This window comes from Dermacentor albipictus, chromosome 5 (assembly GCF_038994185.2).
Source record: "Dermacentor albipictus isolate Rhodes 1998 colony chromosome 5, USDA_Dalb.pri_finalv2, whole genome shotgun sequence".
In the NCBI taxonomy this organism is placed as follows: domain Eukaryota; kingdom Metazoa; phylum Arthropoda; class Arachnida; order Ixodida; family Ixodidae; genus Dermacentor; species Dermacentor albipictus.
The window spans coordinates 7,290,511-7,314,970 of record NC_091825.1 but is presented as its reverse complement, the minus strand read 5'-3'; the positions used below and the strand labels follow the sequence as shown (position 1 = coordinate 7,314,970).

The 24,460-nt window shown below is 45.8% G+C and overlaps 1 protein-coding gene across 6 annotated transcripts in view; it reads right to left on the bottom strand.

Annotated features, from left to right (window-relative positions):
• Positions 1 to 24,460, bottom strand: part of Sting (transmembrane protein sting) — a 402,026-nt gene that overhangs the window by 3,702 nt on the left and 373,864 nt on the right. For all 6 annotated transcript variants that reach the window (XM_070538240.1, XM_070538242.1, XM_070538241.1 and 3 more), the window contains one exon: positions 3,016 to 3,193. In XM_070538240.1, the coding sequence (XP_070394341.1) occupies positions 3,016 to 3,193 (178 nt within the window). The remainder of the gene's footprint in view (positions 1 to 3,015; positions 3,194 to 24,460) is intronic.

The window sequence follows — 24,460 nt, the reverse complement described above, 5'->3', positions numbered from 1 at the left end:
GAGAAAGGGATAAACCGAGGGGCCCGATTTTTATTAGTCATATCATAAGAAACCAACAAACACTGACACCAAGGACAACACAGGGGAAATTACTTGTGCTTACTAAACCAAATAAAGGAACGATAAATTATTGGAAATTAAAGTGGATGAAAAAACAACTTCCCGCAGGTGGGAACCGAACCCACAATCTTCGCATTTCGCGTGCGATGCTCTACCAATGGAGCTACCGTGGCGCCGTTTCCCTATCTACTTTCTAGGGTATTTATGTGTCCTAGTAGAACCCTGGGAGTTAGCCAGGCGTCACGAGAACGTGATCTTTTTGGGTGAAGGCAACTGGTCAATAAACCCACACATGCTACCTGAAGATATCAAGCATCATCAGGTAGCATGTGTGGGTACATGGAGGTTCCCTAGCTCTCGTAGTCTATGTAGTGCAGCTCTGTTAAGCTTTTACAGTAGTGCATGAGCTTTTACAGCTTGGCAAAGAGCACCATGGAAGGAAATGTGTCCCCTAGACTTTTGGAGTCGCTGCTGCTCCCAGAAAACGAAGAAACAGCCTTGGACGACACTGGACTACCTGCCGAAGCCACAGAAGCGGCAGAGATTGCCTTAGACCATGTGGACTAGGTAGCGAAGCACAGTGATTCACGCCTGGTTTATTACATTGTGGGCTACGTAGCCAGGAAGCGCATCATGTTAACTGATTGCAAGGCATGCAGGGATGCCTGCCTTGTGATAAGAGAAAGTGCCGCGCCAATTGCCACAGAAGCTTGCAAACAGTGGGACATGAAGGGGGCAGGTCTTCTGCACCAATCAGTCTGCCTGTACAACCTAATTCAGAGTCAAGGGTAAAACGGACATCGACCAATAACATTAAAAGAAAAGAAACGAAGACGTTTCGGCTCTCGTACGGGGGCCTTGTTCACAATGAAAGTAAACGAAAGGGGGGAGATGATTATGTACGAAAGAAAGGAGATGATTTTGTACATTTTACCCTTGACTATGAGCAATGCCGACCAGATCAGTTTTCGTCGAACTTCTCATAACCTCACTCAGCCCCTTGAGTATAGACTCACTCAGGCATTTAGCACTACATGACTATATGCAAAAGTGGCCAAGGATTTCTTGCTTCTAGCAGACAATGTGCCACAAATTGGTTGCATTGCCCTGCTCTAACGGGATCGGCGGCTAGGTTTTGCTGCATCACGTGTTTGCTTTTCGCTTAAAGGGCTAACCAGTGCTCCTCACAACAGTCAAGAGGGTTAAGCTGCATGCTTCGTAAAACACCTGAGGCTCTGCAATGACTGTGCTATTTGCCATAAATTCATATTAAGCCATCAGCATTTTGTACTTTCTAGAATTTTTTTACCACATTGCTGACATATTTCATTCGCTTCGCTCCTTCAAAGTGCTATTACAATCGAAAATATCTTATTAATGTGCGCTTGACACATTCAAAGCCATTCCAACGTGCTCGCCTTCCACGATCATTCCTATGAACTGTGCTTTCGGCGAAAGCATAAGCACGCCAACCTCAGCAAAAGGTGGATGCAAAAGCCCTCCTCGCTGTATCGGCTGCGATGTCGGTGCTCGCAGTTTCTACATGCAATGAATGCAGTGAAACACTTCATTAAATTCTCTCGGCACCTACAATGCTGAAAAAAATATTTGTCAGCATAGAGAGCATGCAAGTGGAAAATCTAAGCTCGACAAATTATTTGTGCGCCCGGAGGTACGCGGATGCCCCGAGAAACTACGGATGGATGTAGGATGGATGTTGTGAGCGTCCTCTTTGGAAAGGGGCAGGAGGTTGTGTCACCAAGCTCTTGCTATTATACTGTGTAATGTCCTACCTAGGTTTTCCTATTATATTGTAATGTCCTTCAGTTCCTGCCCGTAGCGCTGTCATGCGGCAGGAACGCATTTTGGGGTCAGCATCCAGAGGCCAGTCTTCACACCTCCCCATTCTAGCCACCCTAGCCGCGGAGAGCATCGCAAGTTGGCGCAGTGTGCCACAAGATGGCGCCAGTTGCTTCGCATCCACGTCGCCGGCGAGCATTAGAGAGAGAGAGAAAAGCGAGAAGCAGACCGCACCTGCGCTCTCTTTCTACAATCTCCCTCTCTTCCTTTGCGAGTGCGGCATTGCGCCCAGGAAGACGTGGTAGGTGCGCCAACAAAGCGCAAAGCTGCGTCACTTGAGATGAAGCTACAAATTTCGCAAGACTCAAAGTACGAGCTCGCGCAGTCGATGATATCGACTATTCTGAAAACCACGAGTGCCACAATCATGAAGTCTATAAGCAGTGACCACGCCAATCAATGGAAATGGTGGGCTTTGTGCGCCAGGGCAACCCCGCCCCCCTCCCCATTTGTGAAACCAACATTGTGGCAGCCGCTGACATTACCAAACTCTGGGAGCACATCGCTATACTGGCAATAAATCGGTGGTGCTTCCATGGAGGAGTTTGTGGGTGCAGATAGCACTGCCTCGTTGTGCGAAGAATCTCCGACGGGGCAATTGATGTCGCGACAGACGGCAGCGTTGTGCGACGGAGGCAACGAGATTGACTGTGGCCCATCTATGACACCAACCCTAATGTCCACGCTAAGTGCACTGTTGTCGATAGAGTCACTCACTGATTTCATGCAAGCTAAGTTATAGCCACCATTGTTCGCACAGCTGCTGGACACGATACACACCGCGGTTAACCTGAAACTTCTGCAAAAGCAAGTGCAGATTTCTGAGTATTTCAGCACACCTAACACTTGACATGCTGTTTAGAAGTATAAATAAATGTTTCACTTTTCGCACCCAACTTTTTACAAGGCAATTTTTTATTGTAAGTGGCAAATTTGGTTGCGGAGCAACGAAGGTCCGTTCGGCAGCTTTTTTAAAATCTTTTTTTACAGCAGTCCAGAAATAGCAATGATCAGTTATAACAATCGGATTTTTCGTTCTTCTTGATATCATTATAAGTGGACTGTACTGTAATAGAAAAAAAGAAGATGGTCTACCATCGTACTGAACCAAGAGGATGCGCGACCGACAGGCTGCATTGGCGCTGACCAGCTCCCGCAACTTGTTAACAAAGTTTCTCATCTGTGCTCGCTGCTGCTCTGCCGTCAACTCGCCACATTCTCGCATGTCGTTCAGCGTCAGCAGGGGGCTTGCTCCCTCAGCCACACAGTAGAACTGCACAACACAAAAAATAGGAAAGTGTCACAATGTTAGCCTCTTCCTGCTGCACGCTCTAGGCTGTAAAGCTTTCATCACTACAGTCCTCTCTAGGTCCTTTCAGGTGGGACAAAAATTAAGCAGTCAAATGCAAGGTATTGAAGACAATAAGAGCAGTGATACTGTTTTTTACTAAATTGCATGTTTCTTGCTCACACAAGCATTGCACGTATGAATAAATAATCTAAATCAAGCAAATGTCGCAAACAACAATCAGCCGTAGATGTAAAACATGCGTTTTCTCATTCCAAGCGTGAGCAGTGAGTCCAGGGCCTTGATTCGTATGGCCAGAAGGCCATTGCAATCGTTACTTCCAGGTGAAAACAAAGAGGATTACCTAGCAACCATTCTTCACATCTTCACTTGTGCTCAGCAGTGTACCAACAATCCTGCTCGCAAGCTGCAAAAATTGTGTGAGAGTTTGAGGAAAACTTGCGTGCTAAAACAGAAAGGGGCTCCACAAGAGTTTTTCTACTAGCCTGTCATCTGCACCGAGATCAGCAATAAATCTTATGACATCATCGACGAACCGTTCTAGCGCGTACCAGGGTGGCCTGGCACAAGGATGATCAGATAAAATGGAGCACAAGAATGCTTCGGTGCAGTCTGTAGAGGATGCCGCTAGTAGAGGTCACAAGCTCCAGAAGTGACCATGCCGCTAATTGGACCAGGATTTATCTGTTCTTGGAAGGTTTTATATTGTTATGCGAGCGAACGATTAAGAACTGGAGACTATTTATAAAGTATATTTACAGAGATAACTGCAGCGCTGGCCAGTTCAGCCGACAGCTCGACAGCCAGAGAGCGTTCGTCGGCTTCGTCGGGGCGCCCGCGTGCATCGCCCACAAGAAACACGCAATATGCATGTATCATTATCCCCGGCGGTAGAAGCATCGTCCTGGCGCGTCTAAATATCGGTGATAAGAGGACAGTAACATGGTTTGAGGCGTGCGACATGCACAATGTCAGCCGAATTGGGGCAGATGAGGCACTGGTACCGACTGGGGCAATTTCGCACGTAACTGGAGTCACGGCACGCAGCACTCGATATAGGCCTGTGTACCGAGAGAGAAGCTTTTCTGACAGGCCAACGTGATGAGTCGGGGACCACAGGAGTACGAGAGATCTAGGCGAAAAGCGGACGTCTCTGTTGGCGATCGTACAAACGCCGTTGTTTTTCTTGGGAGGTCAGGAGGCGAGCACAGGCAATTTCGCGTGCTTGGGCTACCCTAGTGATGGCGTCAAGTGCGTACTTGCTGGTTTCTGCTGCGGCGCATGAAAGTGATGCGTCCAGTGGCAATGTGGGTTCTCAGCAGAACAACACAAAGAACGGGGAATAACTAGCAGTGTTTTGACGCGAAGAATTATATGAAAAAGGAACATGAGGTAGGCCAAGGTCCCAATCAGTATTGTCGGACGACACATACTTTGCAAGCATGTCTGTTAGGGTGCGATTCAGATGCTCCGTGAGACCATTAGTCTTGGGATGGTATGACGTAGTCAGCTTGTGCTTGGTTGAGCAGGACTGCAGGATGTCAACAATGACTTCAGAAAGAAATGTCCAACCACGGTCAGTGAGCAGTTGGCGTAGATCACCATGCTGCATAATCACGTCGCGTAAAAGAAAATCGGCGACATCTGTGGCGCAGCTTGTTGGAAGCGCTCTGATGATGGCGTAGTGCGTGACGTAATCTGTCGCCACAGCGACCCACTTGTTGCCAGAAGTGGAAAGAGAGAAAGGGCCAAGTCAGTCGAAGCAAACGCGAAAGAACGGCTCCGAAGGAATGTCGAGTGGTTGACCCAGCAGGGAGCATCAATGGTGTTTTGCAGCGCTGGCAGTTCTCAAACGCTGCAACGTATTTTCGGGCGGAACGGCCAAGGCCTGGCCAAAAGAAGCGTCGGCGAATCCGGTCGTAGGTGTGGGAGGTGACCAGGTGACCTGCCGTTGGCAAATATGAAGTTCTTGGAGAACAGCTGACCGGAGGTGCTTGGGAATGACGAGGAGTAGGGAAGGACCATCGGGGCGTAGATTGTGGCGGTATAATACACCAACCCGGAGAACAAACAGCTGAAGGGACGAATCAAAAGGCGAACATTCCAAGCCATCAATGATGGCGCACAAGGTGGCATCACGGCGTTGCTCATCAGCAACGTGTAGCAGCTGAGAAACGGAGAAAACGCAAGCGCTGGCATCGCGGTCAGAATCGGTGGGTGGTTCGTCCACTGGATAGCGTGATAAAGAGTCTGCGTCTTGATATAATAGGCCCGACTTGTACACTACTGCATATGAATAATCTTGCAGCCACAGAGCCCAGCAACCAAACTGGCAGGCAGGATCTTTGAGTGAGGAAAGCCAGCCGAGCGCGTGGAGGTCCGTGATTACAGAGAAGTGCATGCCATACAAGTACGGGCGGAATTTGGAAACCAAGCAGACGAAAGCCAGGCAATCACGATCTGTAATCGAATAGTTGCGCTCAGCTGCTGTGAGGAGGCGGCTAGCATAGGAGATTACACAATCTTGACCCTGTTGGCACTGGGCTAAGACAGCTCCGATACCGTGACCACTGGCATTGGTACGCACCTCTGTAGGGGAGGACGGGTCAAAGTGGGCCAGTATAGGTGGCATGGTGAGACTGTTGGTGAGGTGGGCAAATGTGGCAGTTTGAGCAGGGCCTCACGTAAATGGCACGTCCTTCTTCAGAAGAGCAGTAAGTGGGTGGACAATCGCTGCGAAGTCTTTAACGAAGCATCGGAAGTACGAGCAGCGGACATCTTTGACAGACTGAGGTACAGAAAAAGACGTCACAGTATGAATTTTCCCCGGGTCTGGTTGAATACGGGAAGCGTCGATGAGGTGGCCCAGCACTTTAATCTGCCGACGACCAAAGTGACACTTCGATGAATTTAGTTGGAGCCCAGCCTCGCGGAAGACGAAGAACAGCTGATAAGCGCTCGAGGTGTGTCTCAAATGCAGTCGCAAATATTAGAACATCGTCTAGGTAGCAGAGGCATGTTGATCATTTGAACCCTCGAAGCAAAGAGTCCATCATACGTTCGAACGTTGCTGGGGCATTGCATAGACTGAATGGCATAACTTTGAATTGATATAGACCATCAGGGGTGACTAACGCGGTCTTCTCTTGATCCTTTTTATCAACAGAAATTTGCCAATAACCATACCGAAGTTCTATTGATGAAAAGTAGCTGGCACCGTGGAGATAGTGGAGGACGTCGTCAATGCAAGGCAAGGAGTAGTCGTCTTTCTTGCTAATGCGGTTTAGATGACAATAATCTATGCAGAAATGCCACGTGCCATCTTCTTTTTTAACAAGCACCACGGGCGAGGCCCAAAGGCTCGATGAAGGTTCAACAATGCCTTTGGCAAACATTTTGTTCACTTCATCTTGATGAACCTCACCCTCTGAAGCAGAAACTCGATATGGCCGGTGATGAATAGGACCGGCATCAACAGTGTTTATGTGTTGCTTAACAATTGAGAACGTTAAGGGATAAGAGTTCACAAGAGATAAGAGAAAGTTAACAACGTTATGGGATAAGAAAAGAGCAGATTGGGTGAGGGAACAAACGCGGGTTAATGACATCATAGTTGAAATCAAGAAAAAGAAATAAGCATGGGCAAGACATGTAATGAGGAGGGAAGATAATCGATGGTCATTAAGGGTTACGGACTGGATTCCAAGGAAAGGGAAGCGTAGCAGAGGGCGGCAGAAAGTTAGGTGGGCGGATGAGATTAGGAAGTTTGCAGGGACTATATGGCCACAATTAGTACATGACCGGGCTAGTTGGAGAAGTATGGGAGAGGCCTTTGCCCTGCAGTGGGCGCAGACAAGCTGATGATGATGATAATAACAATTGAAGTCTGCCTCAATTGGCGAGTGTCGAGGTCGAAGATGTCGTGGCAGGAAACCGAAAGCGACACAGAGCTGCTGCATGCTAAGGCCGTATCAATCAAGGTCCGTATCAAGGTCCGTATCAATCCTGGGACGACATAGTGCGTCAGGGCAAATAGCAGCCTGTGGACATGGTGAAGAATCTGAGCAGACGTCTGCTGCAAACGTCGTGACGTGGCCATCTCCTATAGCATGCAGCGTTGCAACCGATATGCCTTGGGGTAGAACTTCCTTTATCAGGCTAAAATTATTGACTGGGAGGCATGTCCGGTCATCGGCGACGGTGACGACGCAGTGGGGCACGGTGATATTGCGCATCAAAGGGACCTCAGGAATAGGTGCGGAGACGTAATCAACATCAAGCATAGGAAAAGATGATAGCAAATCGACGAAAGTCAAGGCTTTAGGTGGCAGGCAGACGAACGCGGTCGTACTAAAGTTGTTCAGCAATTCGGCTCGAATATACGTGAGTAGAGGAAGTTCAAGGCAAAGTGTAGCGGCAGAACAGTCGATCGAAGCTGAATGCGCCGTAAGAAAGTCGAGTCCTAGGTTGAGGTCATGGGGACAATTGGTCACCACTGTAAAAAGAACAGGAACGCGGCGGTCGGCAATACCTATACGGGAAGTACACATTCAACGCGGCGGTCGGTGGTATACGGGAAGTACACATTCCAGTTACGTCAACAGTGCTGCTGTTAGCCACGCATACTGCTCATGTAGGCTCGTGTAGCAGGCGTGAGAACTTTCCTCAGTCGACGACAGAGGTTACAACTCATTATGGATACCTGGGCTCCAGTATGTATTAACGCCGTCAAAGGGACACCGTCGACGTGAACATCAAGTAAGTTCTGGTTCACTAGGAGCGTCAATGGAGGATTTTGACACGATAAACGTAATTCAGCACTACCCCCAGGGGCTGCATGGTGCAGTTTTCTTTCCGGCAGGGTCCATAATTGGTGAGCGATGAAAAGCGGCGTGGCTGGGACGACGGAGACCGACGGCGCTGAGGTGACGGCGAGCGAGCAGGACGACTGTCATCGACGGATACCTCAGAGGTAGCAGGCATACGGCGAGGCAAGTAACGGCGCGGGTCGGCGGGAAAAGGAGCTCGAATACGGCGACGTCCAGGAAGTGCGGCAGTGGCAAGCGATGTGGCCATTGTGGAGGCAACGGAAGCAAATGGGCTTGTCGTCCGGAGTTCTCCACTCGGAAGGGTTGTGGTATCTGGCAGGGAACACACATCGCTGTGAGGCGTAGCTGTCAGCATCGGTCGGGCGTCAGGTCAGAGACGGAGCAGACAGCAGGAAAACCTAGGTTTGCAAATTCTTGCCGCACAACTGCCTGAATAAGAGATATCGCTGGGGCTGGTTGGTCAATGGTGCGGTCAAGTGGGAGTGGACAGAACGGCGCAGGACTTGTATCCTCGAGCTCGTGGCGAACAATACGTGTGACGTGCTCATTTAAGGGTGGTGAAGCGGTAAGGTCGCAAGACGACGTCGCAGCCGTGTTAGGAGCCGGGGGAGCTGTGGAATGATGCGGCGGATTTTGGTGAGCTCTAAGCGGCAGCATTCCTTGACAATGACATCGATGGTGGACACATTGTTGAAGATCAACAAGTTGAACGCGTCGTTTGCGATCCCTTTGAGTATGCGGTGCAGCCGTGGCGTAGAGGTAGAACACTCGCCTCGCGTGCAAGAGGTCCGTGGTTCGAATCCCGGTGCCGGCAATTTTCCACCGGATTAACAAAAAAAAAATCCGCGTGTTGATAAAATTGCACAAACAGGCCTGGAGTGCGGCCTGATCCCGGTGACCAGAACCGGTAACGCACTCTCTCACCGGAGCAGGATTGGCCACCCTGGTGCAGTACTTGGCCACAACCTCCTATATGAACAATACAATCAAACCCCGGCCTTCAGTCCCCAGCAGCTGCGAAGCAACTGACCACGGCGGCGGTCAGACCTGCGACGCTCCAGAGGGTGCTAAGAATCACTGGCTGCGGACAGGCCGCCATTGGAATATGAACCTGGCAACGTTTAACGCTAGAACGTTATCTAGTGAGGCGAGTCTAGCAGTGCTATTGGAGGAATTAGAGGGCAGTAAATGGGATATAATAGGGCTTAGTGAAGTTAGTAGGCCAAAAGAAGCATGTACAGTGCTAAAAAGAGGGCACGTCCTGCGCTACCGGGGCTTAGCAGAGAGACGGGAACTAGGCGTCGGATTCCTGATTAATAAGAATATAGCTGGTAACATACAGGAATTCTATAGCATTAACGAGAGGGTGGCAGGTCTTGTTGTGAAACTTAATAAGAGGTACAAAATGAAGATTGTACAGGTGTACGCCCCTACATCCAGTCATGATGACCAGGAAGTCGAAAGCTTCTATGAAGACGTGGAATCGGCGATGGGTAGAGTGAAAACTAAATACACTATAATAATGGGTGACTTTATGCCAAGGTAGGCAAAAAGCAGGCTGGAGCCAACGCAGTGGGGGAATATGGCATAGGCACTAGGAATATCAGGGGGGAGTTATTAGTAGAGTTTGCGGAACAGAATAATATGAGGATAATGAATACCTTCTTCCGCAAGCGGGATAGCCGAAAGTGGACGTGGAGGAGCCCGAACGGCGAGACTAGAAATGAAATAGACCTCATACTCTGCGCTAACCCTGGCATCATACAAGATGTGGATGTGCTCGGCAAGGTACGCTGCAGTGACCACAGGATGGTAAGAACTCGAATTAGCCTAGACCTGAGAAGGGAACGGAAGAAATTGGTACATAAGAAGCCGATCAATGAGTTAGCGGTAAAAGGGAAAATAGAGGAATTCCAGATCAAGCTACAGAACAGCTATTCGGCTTTAACTCAGGAAGAGGACCTTAGTGTTGAAGCAATGAACGAGAATCTTGTGGACATCATTAAGCAGTGTGCAATGGAAGTCGGTGGTAACTCCGTTAGGCAGGATACCAGTAAACTATCGCAGGAGACGAAAGATCTCATCAAGAAACGCCAATGTATGAAAGCCTCTAACCCTACAGCTAGAATAGAACTGGCAGAGCTTTCGAAGTTAATCAACAAGCGTAAGACAGCTGACATAAGGAAGTATAATATGGATAGAATTGAACATGCTCTCAGGAACGGAGGAAGCCTAAAAACAGTGAAGAAGAAACTAGGAATTGGCAAGAATCAGATGTATGCGTTAAGAGACAAAGCCGGCAATATCATTACTAATATGGATGAGATAGTACAAGTGGCTGAGGAGTTCTATAGAGATTTATACAGCACTAGTGCCACCCACGACAATAATGAAAGAGAAAATAGTCTAGAGGAATTCGAAATCCCACAGGTAACGCCGGAAGAAGTAAAGAAAGCCTTGGGAGATATGCAAAGGGGGAAGGCAGCTGGGGAGGATCAGGTAACAGCAGATTTACTGAAGGATGGTGGGCAGATTGTTCTAGAGAAACTGGCCACCCTGTATACACAATGCCTCATAACGTCGAGCGTGCCGGAATCTTGGAAAAACGCTAACATAATCCTAATCCATAAGAAAGGGGACGCCAAAGACTTGAAAAATTATAGACCGATCAGCTTACTGTCCGTTGCCTACAAACTATTTACTAAGGTAATCGCAAATAGAATCAGGAACACCTTAGACTTCTGTCAAGCAAAGGACCAGGCAGGATTCCGTAAAGGCTACTCAACAATAGATCATATTCACACTATCAATCAGGTGATAGAGAAATGTGCGGAATATAACGAGCCCTTATATATAGCTTTCATTGATTACGAGAAAGCATTTGATTCTGTCGAAACCTCAGCAGTCATGGAGGCATTACGGAATCAGGGTGTAGACGAGCCATATGTAAAAATACTGAAAGATATCTATAGCGGCTCCACAGCCACCGTAGTCCTCCATAAAGAAAGCAACAAAATCTACATAAAGAAAGGCGTCAGGCAGGGAGATACGATCTCTCCAATGCTATTAACAGCGTGTTTACAGGAGGTATTCAGAGACCTGGATTGGGAAGAAATGGGGATAAAAGTTAATGGAGAATACCTTAGTAACTTACGATTCGCTGATGATATTGCCTTGCTTAGTAACTCAGGGGACCAACTGCAATGCATGCTCACTGACCTGGAGAGGCAAAGCAGAAGAGTGGGTCTAAAAATTAATCTGCAGAATACTAAAGTAATGTTTAACAGTCTAGGAAGAGAACAGCAGTTTACAATAGGCAGCGAGGCACTGGTAGTCGTAAGGGAATACATCTACTTAGGGCAGGTAGTGACTGCGGATCCGGATCATGAGACAGAAATAATCAGAAGAATAAGAATGGGCTGGGGTGCATTTGGCAGGCATTCACAGATCATGAACAGCAGGTTGCCATTATCCCTCAAAAGAAAAGTGTATAATAGCTGTGTCTTACCAGTACTCACCTACGGGGAAGAAACCTGGAGGCTTACGAAAAGGGTTCTACTCAAATTGAGGACGACGCAACGAGCTATGGAAAGAAGAATGATTGGTGTAACGTTAAGGGATAAGAAAAGAGCAGATTGGGTGAGGGAACAAACGCGAGTTAATGACATCTTAGTTGAAATCAAGAAAAAGAAATGGGCATGGGCAGGACATGTAATGAGGAGGGAAGATAACCGATGGTCATTAAGGGTTACGGAGTGGATTCCAAGGGAAGGGAAGCGTAGCAGGGGACGGCAGAAAGTTAGGTGGGCGGATGAGATTAAGAAATTTGCAGGGACGGCATGGCCACAATTAGTACATGACCGGGGTTGTTGGAGGAATATGGGAGAGGCCTTTGCCCTGCAGTGGGCGTAACCAGGCTGATGATGATGATGATGAGCATGTGGCCGACTTTGTCAACCTCGGCCATATCTCGTCGACTTTCCGGCAAAGAGCAAGCATGTTTTGTGTGTACGAGATATCCGATTCAGTAGAACACTGAACTCGGGTAGCAAGCTCTTTTCTAGCAGCCAGCTGCCGAGCGGTGGGATTTCCAAAGAGGTTGCTGAGCTTCTCCTTGAAAGCATCCCAGCTAGAGATTTCGTCCTCGCGTGTCCGGAACCGGACATGAGGTGTTCCGCCCAAGTAGAATCGGACATTCGCTAGCATAATGGTACGGTCCCAACAATTGTTTCGACTAACACACTCATACAGGCTGAGCCAGTCGTCAACGTCGACATTTTCTTGGCCGGAGAATATGCCACGATTGGTGACTGTAACGTACATTGTTGTCTGGGTCGCAGGAGTAGAAGCAGACGAGGTGTCGTCACTGTGGAGCTCCGTGGTGAGGACGGGGAATGGCGCCCTCCGCCAAAATGTTACGCGAATGAAGGATTAAGAACTGGAGCCTACATACAAAGTATATATACAAATGATAACTGTAGCGCTGGCGAGTTAAGCCGACAGCTCAAGAGCCAGAGAGAGTTCGTCGTCTTCGTCGGGGCACCCGTGTGCATCGTCCACAAGAAAAATGCAATATGCATGTATCAATATGAAGTGAGACTTATTTATTTATTTAGAAATGCTTTACAGGCCCTGCATTCGGCATATAGTAAGGGGGAATCACAACAATCTACAATGTCCAGCAGAGTAGCTGGACGCTCCACGTTTGACTTCACGTCACCCGATGGTGAAGACATGAGGAAAACACAAAACTTTGCTTGAAAGTATGCAACAGTGAAAACATTGAGCGGGGTTTGGGATGAGGCACGCTCACTAAAGTGCCCAGAAATGTGACAAAGGAAGGTAATGGGAAGCATGAGGAGACCCTTGTCATGCAGGCTTGTCAAGGTGAAAAGGAGTGGGGATCGACAATGAGCTACGCAAGCATAAGATTGCTTTCTTCCAGTTGGGTTTCAAGAAAAGTTGAAAAAAAAAATGAAGAAGCAATGAGTGGTCATCCCTAACACTGACCAAAAGGCCTTGCTGTATAAATGCACCATTTCTACCCAGAAGGCAAACACCGGTTGAAATATTTGAAACATGCCTGCTCTTTACCTTCATGGTGGTCATCGCCTCCATCTTTTTGGATAGTCACAGAATCTCAATGGTTGGCCAGAAAATGAATGCCAACTATGTGAAATCTTTTGTAAAAGCTGAAGGCTACCGATCTGAAGCGTTATTTCTCTTCAGGACAATGCGCCCTGCCATATGCATCAATATTCTCTAAGAATCTTCACTCAAATCTAGATTACTTGCCTGCAGTACAATTGCGCCCTACTCATATTTCTAAACTTTCGGTAGCCCTCTCATGATTCACCAGGTGCAATGCTTTCGTCAGCTGCCTCCACTGTGGCGGAGAATGACCACAGTATGTGCAAGCATCCCGCTACTGCCGATCATTCTCAAACTGAATAGGTTGTCTCTGTGCTCGTTCACTTTGCTGTTCAGTTTGGAATTGAACGATCCTTTGACGTATACAGCAGACGAGGCACTTGGTGTCTGCTCGTAATGGCCGCTCCTCTCATCGTCGCTCAACCAACCTCAGTGGCTGGTGTCACGGTACACTTTTTCATTATGAGGACGTGTTCCATCGCTACTTCTGCGACCACTTGGTAGGCATCCTCAACACCCATTGGGCCAGTGGCCTGAGGACACAGAAGGAGGTTCTCTGTGCTTTCAGGTTTTTCTTAACCGGCAGATTTCAAAGTCTAGGCAGCACGTCATTGTTTTATTTTTTGCCAGTGTCTTTTTTCACTGGATTAGCACTCTTAAGCAGTTGTGGTTCGGTGTAAAGACGCGCTTACAGAGTCCGAACTTTTTTTAACGTTATCGCCATTTTATAGAGCCAAGCGAGTTTTGTCCACGTTCGCTATGCGGCCTCATCACGTTTCTGCTGTCATGCAACAGTGCGCTCGCGCTGCCAAGTCACGCAATGTTCTTCAACGTAGCAATACCATAGTACTTTCCTGAAAGACAGGTCCACTGTGTATTAGCTTGTAGGCGCACAAGTAGGTGATTGTGGCGCGTTTAAGACTTCACCTTGTCGCCACGAGTGCATCTGGAAAACTGAATTATGCATGTATTAAGCGAACATCCAATTTTCCATACGCATGTATTAGGCGAACATCGAATTTTCCATACGCGTGTATTAAGCGAACATCGAATTTTCCAGACTCAAGTGGCCTTCATTCAATTCGATGACTGACAACAGCGCTTGCTCTGTCATTGTAACCTGAGTGCTGCAAGTCTATCTCGGAACAAGTTCTATCTTCAGCACAATGTGAGATTATCAATGTTGGAGTCATCGGTCAGCGATAACATACGCAACGTGGCCGAGATGATATAACAGTGGTAGGCCAGCAGCAGTGCTTTCTGCTAACAACCGACAAGAAGGCCAGCGCCAAGACAGCTTTTTCATGCCATCACCGTATTTTGGCCATGCTTGACCCAAGGACTCAGCCAAGCTGAGCCTCACTTTCACCAGGTATGGGTGTTACTTCATAAAAGCAACTCACAGGCTAGCGTTGTGATGTGTGAGGGCCCAAGTGAAGATTTTTATATGACGACATGACAGAAAAGTCGACAATGTGTGAACATGCAGTAGCAGACAACATGCAATAGATGACAAACGTGTTGTCTGCGTGTGATGCCGCCTAGTGACCAAAGAAAAATAATGAGACTATTGTTTTAACTTTCACATGTAACTTTTACTGCGCAGATCATATGCTGCGAGAGCAAAAGAAAGCCTTCTGTATAAAACTTTTTTTTATTCTTCAGAAACATTCTGCTGTTAATGTATCGTCTCCAATCGTAGAATCAAAGCCCAAATTGGCGGCGCCCACTTCCGAGGCTGTGCTGTCTCTCGTATTCTCGTAAATTTTGCGGGTGGCCTACTTGGTGATGTAGGGAGCCAGACCGAACGTTTGGAAAGTGAGCTGTTTGCAGAATCGCAGCCCTAATCTAGATACTATCCATAAATAAAAGCTAGAAAAGAAGGCAGTTTCCAAAAATGATGCAATAAAGTGTGCTGCAAATGAGTGCTGCAACCATGAGGGTAAATTTTTTTGAGTAGTTGCCAAACGAGAGCAGTTGTGCTAAGCTGCAGCATTGTCATGTCAGCACATAACTTTTCAAGTAATTTTGCAGTCATTGAGCAAGGTTCATCAAACGCATTAGCTGCGCAATAGTTATTAAGAGGAAACATTAGATCAGGGGCTCGTATTTAAATTTATGGGAACAGATATTTTTTTTGGCAACCACTGCACCGAAGTAGATGAGGTTTGTTGCATAGAAAAGAAACATCGGTTCATGTAGCAAATAGCACTAGTGTTCAGCTAGACAGAATTAGAAAGGCTGGATACCCTGAATATGTTGTTACTAAAACATTTGGAAAAGATCTGAAGTGGCTCAAATCAGACGGTGAAAGAGACTGCCAACAAAAGCAAGGTCAGGTTGCTGCCATACCATATGGGCATAAGCTCGCACCTAACTTGAAGAATGTTATTTATTTTTATTTATTTACAGATACTGCAGGCCCTTCTCGGGCCCATGCAGTAGTGGCTATTAAGAATACAAACAAGAGAAGTAAATTTAAACTGATTGCTCGACATAATTGCAAAGATATAATACATACAAAAGTGAGAAAAACAAAAAAACAAAAAAAAAACATGGCAATACACTGGACATAGATGACAAATGAATGCTCGAACAAGGCAATATTATCAACTCAGAGTGTACACCACTTGGACTCGAATTTCAACAAAAGTTGATATTACTAATACACTCAACAAATGATTCCAGCGAAGCGGAGTTCACTGCTTCCTCAGATACCGTATTCCAATAATAAATTGCTCGAGGAAATAAAGAGAATTTGTGAAAATTGATGTGGCTGACTGGCTCTCTAATAGTTTTACTGTGGTGCGTTCGCTCTGATCGTTTGAAAGGATCCTGAAGATACCGTACCCGTGATAGTTTAAAGTTTTCGTGATAAGGTTGGTAAAAAAATGTTAATCTAGATATTATCCTGCGGTGGTCAAGTTTTTCTAGGGTGGTCCTATTACGTAAGTTGCTGAGACTAGAGTGACGGGAGTAAACAGAATAAATAAAACGCAAAGCTAAATTCTGTACTCTTTCGATTTTGTTAATCAAGTATTGTTGGCAAGGGCTCCAAATAACCGACGATACTCCAGTTTTGGTCGTATTAGCGCTTTGTATGCATTTAGTTTTACTGCAGGAGGGGTAATTCGCAGTTTACTTTTCAAAAACGACAATTTCTGTAGTGCACTCCGACAGACATTTTCAACATGCGGCTCCCAATTGAAATTACTGGTAAGTGTGATGCCTAAATATTTAACTTTGTCAGTTCTTGTGATGGTAACGTTACCTAAAGAGTAAGTAAAGTAAAGGGGCTTCTTTTTGTTGCTAAACGTAATGGAAGCTGTTTTGCAAGTGTTTATTCTTAAGTCCCACCTTGCGCACCATGCATCAATGGAGTGTAAAGAATTGTTCAATTTAATTTGGTCATCTCGGTTATTTACGGCTGTGTATACAACAAAGTCGTCTGCAAATAGTTTAATCTGGACTGGTGGTTCGACGCAAAGATGAATATCGTTAATGTATACCAAGAAAAGGAGAGGCCCGAGGACCGCGCCCTGCGGAACACCCGAGTACACGTCGAAATCATCGGAGACACTTCCATTTTTGGCAACACACTGCTTTCTATCTCTTAAGTAAGATTCAATCCATGCCATTACTTTCTGTTCAATGCCAATTGCCTTTAGTTTTTTTAATAAATCTTTATGAGGAACAACATTAAACACCTTTGAAAAATCCAAGAAAATAGAGCCTCTTGGCCTTTTATATTGAGTGTACCAATTATTTCATCAGTTATTTCAGCAAGTAGGGTTACAGTAGATAAACCAGATCTAAAGCCATGCTGTTGCGGATAAAGCAATTATTTCATAAGTAAGTAACAATGGCCGTAAAGATAATGTGTTCGAACATTTTACAACAGGTGCTAGTTAAAGAGATGGGCCTATAGCTGTTAATTTCAAGAGGAGGGCCAGATTTATGCACCGGAATGATTTTTGCCGAGGGCCAATCATCAGGAATTACTGCAGTGTTTAAGGATATAACGAAAATATGACCTAAATATTTGGCCACCCATAGAGCCTATGTACTCAAAAAGGTATTGGAGAGTTGGTCAAGGCCAGGTGATTTCTTCACATCTAGCCTAGGCAAGATGCCCAGAACACCGTCCTCTGTTATCTATACCTCGGGCATAAGACAATCATAGCCATATGATGGTAACAGTGCATGCGAAACTGTACGCGTGAACACGGATTGGAAAAATGCATTAAATTTGTTAGAAATGACAGTCGAGCCAACAATATTTTCACCCGAAACTTTTATGTCTGATATACACCGTTTTTCCTTTCATAGATAGCCCAAGAACTTCTGGAGTCCTTTGTTTTTTTTTCTGCAGGCGACTACATGAAGTTGTCTCTCTCTCTCTTGTTCATAAATGACTGCAAAGTGACTGAAAAAACCAAAAGTTTCTTTCGCCAACCTTGTTTGCTCCCGCAGGTTAAAAATAAGGCTTGAAAGGTCATTTGTATTACCGCGTTTACGTCGTCGCTTAGTTTTACGTTTTAAATGAATCATTTCTCGCGTGAACCACGGGTATTCCCTATTAGTGCGTTTCTTTTTTATCCTGCTTTTTATTCTTGCTCGCAAAAAAGAAGAGTTTCTCTAAAGTATGACCATATTTTATTAACATCACTGATTCTCTTGAAGTTAGGAAAGCGTGATTCCAAATAGTTTAAAACAGCGATATCGTCGGCGCGTGTGTAATCTCTGACGAAAGTATCTGAAGGCTTAGTAAAAGAACGTTTTCCTACAACCGGACATGATAGAGCCAGCAACTTATGGTCAGATATGCCGTCTTCAACACTAACCGTACAGCCTTGAAGTGAGCTGCTAACAAGTGCTAAATCAAGGAGTGAAGATGATGAATTATTGACCCTGGTATCGTCAGAGACTAGTTGGTGTAGACGAAAATTGAATGTAGTCGTGAGAAATGCATGAGCACTTTTAGAATCTTTGCCATCGTGAGAAAAATGAGACCAGTCTATTCCCGGCAGATTAAAGTCTCCCGTTATTGTAATGTTCGACCGGGAATTCGTATTATCTGCAAGGTAGTCGTGCATGGCTTCCAAATATTTCGGTGAAGCATTTGGGGGTCGGTACACACCCCCTAGAAGTATACTTTTGCCCCGGAATTTAAGTTTGCACCATATGCTTTCATGGTTATTAATGCCATTCATTAGTGTGAATGCAATATTATTTTTAATCACGATAGCTACTCCACCACCTCGTGACTCTGTCTTTACGGATAAGCTTATAAGTTAAGGTACGACTTCCGAATCCTGTACATGAGCATGTGACCATGTTTCAGTAGTTACTAAGACATGCGGATGATAACAGGAGATTACATATTCGAGGGAACCGGATTTATTTACGACGCTGCGCGCATTGAGCGAAACAACTCGGAGAACTTTGCTTGAAGATTGTCCTTTTTTGTGTGTTAGTACAAGGTTAAAGTTGCTTTCTCGGACCCAAACAAAATCGAAAGCTATTTGTGCACATGTGAGAAACAAAATGGAGAGGAGCCCAAAAAGCATGACTGCAGGTTGCCGTGTTTAGTGCATGAATTTTTTTTTATTCCAGGCACAATGAATGTCGTGTACCATGTGCCCTTGCCATGCAGTAGCAAGTGAATTGAACAAACTGGACGGCACACAAATGTGAGATTAATGAGAGCATCAAAGAAAAACAGAGAAGGAAGGCCAATACGTGTATTTAGCACAGCACTGCACACCATGTGCGTGCATCCCTAGGTACCATGAAATTTGCTCAAATTAATATTGATAATGACAATGATAGGAGATTAATTTTGGAGACTTTCCACATCAATACGTGCAAAGCAAAGTGAGTCAGCCAAGCATGGTCTACCCTTAGTAATATGGAGGTAGGGTTGTTTTGAAGCAATCATAAATCGAAATGTAGTGACATTCAAAGCAAGCAGTAACCCTCACATTGGTCTTCCCATTTTTATTGCTCACTTTCTTGTACTCTTAACATTAAGATGCATATGTCCAGAAAGAGAGAGAAAACGTGGACTATAGGAATGTTTGCTTAACACGTGTAGCTGGAGGGAGGCGTGTTTTTAAGCATGCAATCTGCGTTTGCGCCCCGGACCAGGACAACCTCTTCCTCAACTGTGAAGCATTATTTCTGAGGAACCCGTGTGGGTTTCCTTTGTAGCTTTGCGCTACATTCATGATTTATTGAGAGCAGCATTCTGGGCAAGTTGGTAATCCATTACTCAAATGATATTGCGCAACAAAAAAACGACACGGACGTAAGAGAAGATGACGCACCAAGCGCTTGGTGTGTCTTCTCTTACGTCCGTATCGCTTTTTATTGCACAATATCATTTGAGTAACAATCAGGATGATAATTTTAACTTTCATGAATACTTCCTTAACCTTGCGGGATTCTGCAGAACTGATTTGCAATGTTCTGTGTCCCTGTGCTTCGAGTTGCTGACTGATTCCCTCTCTCGCTGCGAACTGCTCACCTCCTGGTTAGCTCAGATGGTAGAACGTAGATTTTTTCCTCAACTGTGAAGCGTTATTCCTGAGAAACTTGTAAGGGGTTTCTTTGTACCGTCATGCTACATTAGGATGGATGACAATTTTAACTTCCATGAATACTTCCTCCACCTTGCGGGATTCCGCAGAACTGATTTGCCATATTATTTTTTGCAACTAATTTGTTTCTTTAATAATGCAGTTGAGAGTCCGTACTCTGTGTGTTCAATTCATTTTTGACTCATTGTCGTTGTGTCGCACTGTACTTAATAACAGATGTAGTTTACAGAAATGCAATATCAGTTTTTGGTGCAAAATTACGAATCTGCAAACTTCACACAATTTTTTTAGCATATAGAAATTTGTAGGAATTTTTTTAAAACATTGCAGACCCTAAATCAAAATTTTGCATGTTAGTGTCCGGTACTGGCACCCATGTAATTTTCGCCCGTTTAAAGTAGGAAAATAGAAGTACACCTGAATGTTAATTCTGCCCAATTTGTAAAAAGAAATGCAGCATGCTCACAATTTGAAAAAAAAAACGATGTGCAGAATTGAAATGCACTGAATATAAACTTTTTCCTAAATCAGATTTCATAATTGAAAGCAGCGTGTTGTCGTTGCTATTTGGGCTTCGTTGGCTGCGGATACCAAATACACAGGGGCAGGATTCTTGAGCAATCACTTTTGGAGATACTAGCGTCACTTCCAGGAGATTGTATGTAACTCTTCATTCGACTTGCCTAACGGTAACTTTCACGAGTTGTTTTGGGAAGGCTCCAGAGGTAGCTTGGGTAGTTGACAAAGGGCACTCTGACTACACTGCGTTGGTTCCTTTAAGATAGCTTAAATCGCACTTGGAGTGCCCAGAAATACTCCCACCGACGCAGGACCATTTGTGAGATCTGGTTGGTTTCCACTCGTGCGAGCACTATGCAGCTTCCGTCGGCGCACTTTTGCCAGTGTTGACTGGGCCTTTTAGACAGCTTCAAATTGTGCTGCTGTGCTTTGTGTGCTGGCCATGCGATGTTGGCCATCGATGCTGGCCATGCGGCAATGTTTGCCTTTGTTGGCAACACCTTCAGTTGTACTTTTGAGTCAAGAGGCAGCAGTAACAGCACATTACCATAGTGCTAAAAACTTGCTGCGCTGGTGTAGGACTGTCTTGCAAGCGAGAGCCACTGTAGGAGTCACTTTCGTGCCTTGTCATTTTTTGTCTAACTTGCACTCTCACTCACCATAATGCTATAGTGGCATTCATTTAGGCATCGTTAAATTTGTCCCTCAGCCTTCACTTCCGCCTCTCCCAATGCTCTATAGTGGCCCACCGTTCACATTGCACATGATTTCTCTCGCTCAAATCTGGAGTGTTCTGCAATCCGATTCGGACAACCAGATCGAGCAGCAGAACTTATCAAATGCATGCAGCTGAGAGCACTCCTAGCACTGTGCGCAGATAGAGCAAAAATGTTCGTAGCTCTATACACCAAAGCTTCTGTTGCCAGGCCGCGCGAAATACCGCGAAAGGTATAGTATCTCCAAAAGTGAGTGTCTGAGAATCCCACTTTCGATCGTAGTTGAGTACAAACTTAACTCAAAGCAACTTCGGAAAACAAACATGATCCTTGCCCTCAGAAGATTGCGATGACACTGCGCCTGATGGCTCTGATGGCAAGCTGTTGCCAACACTGTGATTGTGGTTTCGTATCTAATTATAATACGCAGACAATTTTTGGGCCCATTTTCTTGAAAAAAGTGCACTTTGACATATATAGATACGGTGACGCGGCAGGAGCTTTTCACTAAGTCCACATTGGCGCACTGGGGTCAACACCTAAATGCGCTCGCCAGGCTGGTATTCCACGTAGCATCGTGAAATATTGTAGTGTTGGCTGTCATTCCTTTGCTGTTTCTTCATGCGCAGGTGGGCGAGTTGCCATGCTTCTTTGGTGAACTGGAGGTAAGTGGCAACGTCAACATTGTCATCACCGATATTTGGCAGCATGGCATTGTGATGCAGGTTCTTCTTTCTAAATTTTCGAACGAGTCCCTGAGGCAAAGCCTAAGAGTACCCAATCAAGGCAAAGCCACTCGTCCCAGGGAAATGCACAATACATTTATTTATTTATTATTTAGGATTATGCACAATACATTTAATATGACCAGCGTGAAAAAATGGTTAATAAACACTTTATGAAATACTAAGATCAAGAGCCAATTGAAACACATATCTAAAAACTAACAAACAAAGCAGCAACACAGCACATCGCTGGCGGGACCCACAGTATACCATGGAAGGAAATGTCTGTCGGTGACTGATAGCGGTGAAGTAAGCAGATGGTGGAGTTCTCACCAATGCAATGGTGGTGTTGAGTGACGGGTAGTAGATGACTGGCTCGAGGTAGCCTTCAGCCAACTGAGGAGACGCCAGTACTGCATCAAAGTCAGGGAGCGGATTCGGCAGGGGTTAGTGATGTCCTGGCCGGGCAGCTGTTGCTTAGTTCGAGCCTGTAGCCAAACCGCTTGTCTTTTCTGTCCATAAGCATTGGAGTCCACGGGCCCTGTGGTTGACGCCTGGTCGCCCCAGTCGGGTGAAGGTTATATGGCTTGGGCCCGCAACCTGAGAGCGCGTCTTCAACGCCTGGTCCGGTGGCCGCCCTCCTTCTATGGTTTCCCTGCGACTCTTCTTCGAATCCCGTGCTTCATTTTTTTTCTTCTGCTCTGGCCCTCGTGTCTTTCCAGGATTTGTGATCTTCGGTGCTCCGTGTTTTCCAATGATTGGTTCATTTTACCCTTATTTCTTACTTGCACCCGCGATCTTGATGCTCCTCGGAGACATCTTCTTTTGCCCAGCACGGTATTCACACCTGCGCGTGCACTCTTTGCTGACACCGTCGGCGCTTGGTTTCGCGCAGTGCACTCATCGCAGGCGTCAAGCATCGTCACCTAGTTTTTTCGATACACCAGCTTGAACAGTGTGATCTGCATTGTTTCTTGCACTGCCGTGTTATAAGTGAAAATTACGTATGGAAGGATGGCATCCTACACATTGTGTTTGACGCCTGCATACATTACTCACATATCAGTGAGGGTCTTGTTTGGGTGTTTCGTATGACCCTTCGTCTGTGGGTGGTAGGCAGTTGTACTCCAACGGCTCGTCTGGGTGCATTACAGTAATGCTTGGATAAGCTACGCTGTAAAAAGCATTTATTCTGCTGATGATGACGAATTTGTGGGCATTGTCATCAGGATGTCCTCGCCAATTTCACTACTTCGACCGCACTGCCTTTGGGCAGAGCTGTCGTTTCGGTGTAGCAAGTAAAGCAGTCGGTAGCTACTATGATCCACTTATTCCCAGATGCACATCAGAAAGGGTCCCGATAATACATCCTTATCTGTTGGAATGGCTGGCAAGGCGGCTTGATTTGTGGTAGCAATCCTGCTTGCCTTGTCGGTGGTGTCTTCTGTCATTGACAGTCTTGGCATGTCTTGACGTAATTGGCAGCGCTGGCATTCAGGCGTGGTAATACCGTATTTACTCGATTTTAACACGTCCTAGATTGTAACGCGCACCCGTTTTCCGTGACAAAAAAAAAAGGGAAAACTCACCCTCGATCTTAGCGCGCACCCATTTGCCGCGACCTAAAGAAAGTAAAGACATTTAGAGTACTGCACGTCTCATTCTTTCGTACAGAAATACAACCTTCTTTCATTTGGAAAAGCAAAGATTTACTCCCGATGCACTAAAGTTGCGATAAATATAAGAAGTTGCAGTTTCTCTCAGAAGGTGAAGCATCGATTACGATAGCTTTACGAAAAGTAAGGATAGCAGTTTATCGGTCGTGTAAACTTTTGAACATTAGCTTACTACAACCAATACTTACTGCAACCAATAGCAGCCACGTATGAGAATTCGCTATATTACGAAATAAAGCGCCCAGAAAAGAGCGAGGACCAGGCTTCTGTTGAAATGAGAGCATTTGAGAAAATGACATTGCGCACTCTTTACGAGCTCCACGCATCACGGACGACTGAAAAACTTGGCCGACATATTCACAGCAGCATATGCCATCCGCAGACTGCTTTTCACCGAGTTCAAGGAGTGGTTCGGGCTCCTTTAGATAAAAGTTGACACAGGTTGCCATGTCCATGGCCTCCAAGATTGCGTACACTGGCAGGTTTTGCTCTAGCAATCCCATTTTGGCACTCTCGCCAGCAAAAATGTAATCCGGCACACGTGTCCAACTGCACGGAGATGGCGCTGTTAGCTAGGGCTCTTAGAGTTACTGTATAATGGTAGCATATACCGTAACATTAAAGGCTTTGGCCCCTGCGGAGGTGCCCGTATGAAGCAAAGGGCACGAGATCTAAACGTGCGCATTGTATCTCTTTTTGGGTGCTGCGGAAGATTTTCACAAGATATATCCCCAGGCAATTTTCAGCCCGGCCTCGTGCTATCCTTCTCTGGAACGCTCTCCTAGGCAGCATTCCTACCTAATCCAACTCAAATCCAGTCAAGTGGTCAAACATTTCTCTCAACCATCTCGTCCTTTGGTGCCTTTCTGTACCTTTCTATATCGTTGCCCACTCATTTTGTGGTACCTATAGTATGTACTTATGTTTATTAACTTATTTTTCTAAATAAATTACAAGTGGGTTCACACACTATTCGCTTTCAACTTTCCACTTATCACGGAAGGCAAAGTTTA